This window comes from Chelon labrosus, assembly GCF_963514085.1.
Source record: "Chelon labrosus genome assembly, chromosome: 23".
Classification (NCBI taxonomy): domain Eukaryota; kingdom Metazoa; phylum Chordata; class Actinopteri; order Mugiliformes; family Mugilidae; genus Chelon; species Chelon labrosus.
In genome coordinates, this window is record NC_140356.1 from 5,083,891 (window position 1) to 5,090,098 (window position 6,208).

A 6,208-nucleotide genomic window follows, 5' to 3' on the forward strand; every position below is an offset into this window, starting at 1 on the left:
GAGGACATTGGGGGAACTCTGAACTCCATCATTTATTATTATTATTATTATTATTTTTTAAATCTCTGTGAATGTTTGACGGAGATTATGTTTTCATCAAATCATTAAAAACCACAAACCTATTTGTGGTGATCGAGAACTGACATGTTTTTTTTTTTTTTTTTTTGATTTAGGACAGAAACAATGATAAGTATACCTGTAAGACCTTTTCAGAGCCTTGTTGTGTCTGTGGAGCAGTTGACGTTTAGGTAGAAATAAGCCATGTGAGGTATATGTGCATTCTTGCTGAACTTAACTTCTGCTGCACTTACGTGTATTTTAAGTGTATTGCTCTATAACCACACTACACACATTTTCAACATGGTGGGCTTATAAAGTTGGAGCTTTGTCTTCATCCAAAAAAAAAAAAGAAAAGCAAAAACAAAGTGGGTTTTCTTGAAGACGTTTCACCCCTCACCCAAGCTGCTTCTTCAGTTCTAGGTGACTGGTGTTTTTATTATCGCATGTAACAAATTCACACTTTTAAGGTCAGTTAACAACCGAATACTCGCCTGCAATTAGCGGATGTTGTTCAGATTAACCTGCATTGAGTCTTGTCTGTTCCCAGTGATCGGCACAAACTATTGATGGCCAGAAACTGGACAGACTAAAGGCAGGAGTAGGGGTTATATACCTGCGTGGGTTCTCTCCGGGTACTCCGGCTTCCTCCCACTGTCCAAAGATGTGCTCTTTAGGTTAATTGGTGATTCTAAAGTGGTTGTAGGTGTGACTGGTTGTCTGTCTCTCTGTGTTAGCCCTGCGAAGGACTGGCGACCTGTCCAGGGTGTACCCTGCCTCTTGTCCAGTGACAGTTGGGATAGGATCCAGCCCCCCCGCGACCCTCCAGATTACAAGCAGTTACAGAAAATGAATGTATGAATGAATGTTAAAATTGTAACATGTACAACTGACATTCAGTGAGTGGTGAAACGTCTTCTCATTTTGGATGACTGAGAGTCTCCAAAGACAGTTTTGTCTGCAGTTACACCGCTCAGTGTAAAAGAAAGCAAGAGGCTGCTGTTAAAGCAAGAGGCGTCTGATGTGGCTGCTGCTGATTTACTGTACTGTAGTGTTTCTCACATGCACTCCTTATGTCTGAGTTTAAAGGCCTTCATTTGTTTCTACAGAGAGAGAGAAAATCCTATACGTCCGTCTTTAGCTGCTAGTGGCATATTAGAAATCTACTTAAACTCCAGTGTCTTTACCAAAGTTTCTGAAATTGATTTTGTGCCCTACTATGCTGTGAACCTTCTGATTCCCAAATGCAGTGCCTTCCTTGCCACGTCGGTGCCTGTCATGCTACATTTTTTAGCATGGCTCAGAGCCCTCACCCTGTCAGTGTTAGTGCCTCACCGTGATCTCAGAGCAGTGCAGGGCCTCGACTCTCTACCTTCTTTCTGATCTGAAATCACGTAAAGCAAAAAAAAATTTAAAATGCATGTGCTTTTTGATATTGTTGCAATATAAAATATTCCAGATGTACTGTATTTACTAATCATACCATCATGTATTTTACGCTAAACAGATTCCCAAGCCTTTGTTTTAGAGGTTGGAAGGCTTGTATTTCCATTATTAGTGCTTTTATTTGTCATATTAAATGCATTTTAAAAATTAGAAGTTAAAAAAGGTTCCTTAGTTATGGGAGTAAGGTCATATTTTTTTAAGCGTAAGTCTGCAGGTCACAATTAAAAAAAAAAAAAAAAATAAAGTTTTCTGAAATTTTGCACTTTGGCATGTGAAGCAACAGGACGAACATGTTAAGTGTCCGGAGGTGTGGCTGTTCTGGCACACAGAGTGAAAGGCGGATGTGAGAGGCTACAGGGTCCCTCCAATTCCTGAGGTGTTTTTGAACGCAACACCCAAAGCGGAGGAGAGAGCTGTTGAGTGAGCACAGGGTTCAGTAGTTTGTTCAATCAACTGTCAAATCACAATAATTTCAAAATGCCTGGTGGTGAAAAAGGTTTGCACAAAACACGCATGGTACTGTGCAGAAATGTAAAACACGTGCCTTTATTTTTACACAAATTTTAAATGTAATTTGTGTTATTTTTATATATATATATATCACGACTACAGTATAGTTATATACCTTTGTGTAAGCTGAATCAGAAGCTGTAATGTTTGTAATTTATTCACTTCTACTGAGGATTTCATACATCTCAATGGTGTTGCAGCAGTGACCTTTGACCCAGGGGCCACACTCCTCTGTAAATACGGACACGTTTGTAATATAAATATACTGTGCCTTTGCCTGTTACGAATGAGCTGTACCATTTATAAATTATGAGTTTCACCTTGGTGGTGCGTTCATGTCCAGCTACGAACTAGAGTTAGGGAGACACAGTATTACACAATAAAAACAACTAAAGCCTCTCAGTTGATTTTATTTATTCACAAACCACACGTGACGGTCACACTCAGATTTAGGATCTGTCCTGGAATTAAAGGCTAGATCAGTAGAGTTTAATTCGAATCTCATGCCCCAACCCATGAAGGAGTACATGATTCTAGGTTTCACTAACAGACAAGTTAAGAAGTTAAGTTGATTAAAGCTGGATCCTTTGTTTTAAAAACGTGGCGGAACAGCTGAATAGGATAACATGAGAAGACGCCGCTTCACAATATGTCTGAGGATGTAGGATGAGAACATTTTCAAACAGGCCCTCTGTGCTGCCATTTGGATTTCGTCAAGCAGCGTTTGTCTGTACAAATAAATAACGATAAAGGTGAAGTAATATGTACTCTGTCCACAACACAGCAGAGCACCTCCCGCTCCAGGTCCAGGTCCAGGTCCTGCAGCTCTGCCCCAGGTTTGGAGAACAGTCAGTCAGTCTGCTGCTTTTGATCATCTCCTGTCGGGTGATGGTTACGATGCCTCCTGGGGGCCTTTTGCAGGTGTGAACCCCTCTGACTGCATCTTTTCCTTGTATTTTAAGAAGTCTCTCCTCTTGGTGAAATACTTCACCTGCCGGGGAAGATCAACAAGAGACTGAAGAACAGTCCTGCAGTATTTTCAGCTGTATTTTTTTCTAGATACTGTATCTGACAGAACATGCAAAGATTTTGATGACTTCCTGCAGCATTTACTACTCCTTTCCGACACCACAGTCAAAAGAGATCTCTAATTTAAATCGTGGTATAAAAGATGGGATACTTTACCCACTGATTTGGACATTTTGACTCAAACTCGCTCTGGAACATCTGGCAGGACGCAACCTTGTCATCGCTGTCATCTAAGCATTTCCAGAGAGCGTCCCTGGCATCCCAGCAGGCCTTTCTTTCTGATGAGTTTGGAGCTGTCATAGCTGCTCGATTCTGGGAGGGACTTCATGAAGAGGAGAGATCATTTAAGTAACTGCAGTAGATAATGCTATATAATATGCAGAGAAACATTTATATCAATCAACAATCTGGCACTGTATAGAGAAACCCACTATACTGTTCTATGCACTATACTATACTATATAGTCAATAATTTATGCCATATTAGTTACCCTAGGGTTTGTAGTTGCACACTAGCTATACTCTGTCCTCATATTATTTCCATCAGGTTGAACTACTTTCTGTAAGTTTATACAGAAAATAGCACCTCAAAAAGCAATATCTTGGCACCGCCAACTAGCTTTCAAATAGCTCTCAACTATCACTCTACCTACCAGAACAGGTAAGACAACACTGGCTGTCAATTAGAGATAGTTTGTATTAAACTTTCACTCACTGAACGTTAGAAACCTCCCAGAGGACTTCTTTGTTCCAGCGGTCGCTTCTGTTTGCTGCTGTCACTCCATGAAAAAATTCCCCAATCCCCAAAATGCGTAACTATCAAAGCTTCAAATAAAAGTATTTTGTAACGCGCTTATTGCGCTGAGCAAAGTGAAGGACGAGCACCGGAAGAACACTTCCTTGTGTCGCTCGGTGATGACGTAAGCGCGCGATTGACCAAACGCACCAGGTGATGGCGTAGTTGGAAAACAAAACAAGCGCGAAGGAGAGGCGTTTGAAATATTTAAGCTTACTTGGGAATAAAAAATAGCTACAAATCCAACGAAGCTGTAATAATAATAACAATAATTAGTAATATTGACGATTAATCAAGTGTTTTTGAAAATGTCGTCTCTTGTCATTTGTTCTCGGCCAGAAATGACGGTGAAGAAGCAACAGGTGAGTGATTCATTAGCTAATGTACCACCTTTCTCTAGCTTAATAGCTCTCATTTTCCATTAAATTTAGCCTGGCCTTGCTGCATGTCAAGGTTGTTCACTATGCGGTGATTTAGCTGTAACAATGCAGCGCTTATTGTGGTATTTTTCTGAGGTTAAATGTGTTTTTTCTGTAGGGCTAAGACAATCTCCAGAGTTGCAAACAGTGGGCAAGGCTGTAGCAAACATAGACCAGAAAAATCCGAAAACACATTTATTTGCACAAAACAAACTTATACTTTGTTCCCCTCTAAACCCACAAAACATACTTTAAAAAAGACATTTAAAGACAATGAAATTAAGATTTTCCAACTTATTTCAGACCACTAAATTAAGTGAGTGTCCTCTTGTTAAGATTTGAGTATAACGTGAAACAATGGGTTCGTTTTAGTATACGTTTTTGTAAAAACAAACAACAGCAAAAAACAAAACAACGGCAATATATATTCTTAATTTGAAATCGATTTCAACTTCCTCTGATTTTACTGCCATGTTAACTTTAAGCTAACGTTCCCAACATTAATGTATTAATTCATTCAAATCAAGCTGAGAACCTGGAACTCACAACACATCAAGGCTCAAAGTACAATTATGCTTTTGTGTGTATATGCTCACTTTCTAGATCATTATGTACGCTAGTGAAAATGAATGCATTCTAATGTGACTGTCCTGCACTAAATTGTAGCTTCGTGAAGGTTCATGAAGGTGATTGTATCCAGCATTAGTTTCAAATAACCGAGAGAGCTGTTGATTCATCCTTGTTTTCATTTTGGAGGCTGTGGTTTGTAGTACTATTGAACTGTATTGTTATACGCAGGCACATGTCTCTATCTGACAACCCCATTTCAGCCTAAATAACAGAAACACATTTGTGTTTGATTAAATCCACTTTAACAGCACCAAAAACTACATCCTCCACAGTGATTGTATGACTAAATTACCACCTTTCTGATGCTGACACGCACATAAACTGAACATCATAACAGTCATGAAGCTAAGATTTAATGCAGGACTGTTATATTAGAATATATACATTTTCCCTAGTGTACCTAATGAACTGGCAAGTGAATGCCTTGGCACTGAGTACTGGCTAGATGAAAGTGTGTGTTGTTGATTAACTCTCTCTCTGTTTTTCTCCCTCCTTCAGCCACAGCGACGGAGAATAGCCCAACTGGTTGCCATGGCGCCCAGCAGCAATCTGTCTCAGATTTGTGTGCGGACTGAAGGGAATAAAAAGCACAAGCACCCTGATGCAGTGGTTGAGGTGCCCGGCCTCTTCTTAGGAAAAGTAAGTGTTTGTTACCCTGTGCGTGAGCGCGAGTGTGACTGGAGAGTCTCTCTTTGGCTCCTTTAGAGACCGAACTTCATTCAGTATTTATGTCACACACCGTTTACTGACCTAACTTCAAGTTTGTTTCCTCCGCTGTCAATGAGTCTTTTCATTTTGGCCTGCTCCAATGAGGAGATTCAAGACAAATGTTTACAGCAGAAGTGCAACACTGTTTCTTAAATAAGAACTTTAATATATTCGAGGAAGGGTAAAGGCTGCAGTTTCACCCCCACAGTAGGAAGAGTTAGTTAATCATGCTTTATTTTCTGTTGTTGGACATACAGAATACATTTAGGGCTTCCACCAAACCACAGCCCAGCTATGCTGTACTCTTATCTATCAGGACAAGCAATATTATCACTGTTTCATTTTGAAACTCAACCTAAAATAATAAAAAGGAGGCTGTTTTGATATGACTGGAATTGAATTTGCCATGAAGTCTAAACACACGATATATGAGAGAATATGAGAGGAGGGGTGCTTGTCGGCTTATGTAGCTGATGCGCAAATGTAGTTCAGCTTAAAAAATGCATTAAGCTCTGTGGCAAGTGGCGGAGTTTCGGAGTTGTGTTGTAAATCTCTCGGAAGCAAACGAGCCTCTGCCCAATTCCTGTGTTATGTGCCACTCGAATTTGCATCC

The 6,208-nt window shown here is 40.0% G+C and overlaps 1 protein-coding gene across 1 annotated transcript; it reads right to left on the reverse strand.

The window, feature by feature from the left end:
- Nucleotides 1-2,407: 2,407 nt before the first annotated feature.
- On the reverse strand, nt 2,408-3,961 carry coa6 (cytochrome c oxidase assembly factor 6). Its single transcript, XM_084573012.1, has 3 exons — nt 3,758-3,961; nt 3,199-3,364; nt 2,408-3,004 (listed from the first exon to the last, which is right to left on the reverse strand). Exons 2-3 carry the CDS (start codon nt 3,340-3,342, stop codon nt 2,906-2,908), a joined length of 243 nt encoding a protein of 80 aa, XP_084429138.1. The 5' UTR covers nt 3,343-3,364; nt 3,758-3,961; the 3' UTR covers nt 2,408-2,905.
- Nucleotides 3,962-6,208: the final 2,247 nt, after the last annotated feature.

Excerpts from the sequence above, each read along its gene's own strand:
- coa6 (XM_084573012.1), bottom strand. The coding sequence starts at position 3,342 with ATGACAGCTCCAAACTCATCAGAAAGAAAGGCCTGCTGGGATGCCAGG. Across the intron at positions 3,005-3,198 it reads CAAAATGTCCAAATCAGTGG|GTGAAGTATTTCACCAAGAG; the intron begins GTAAAGTATCCC and ends CTTCCCCGGCAG.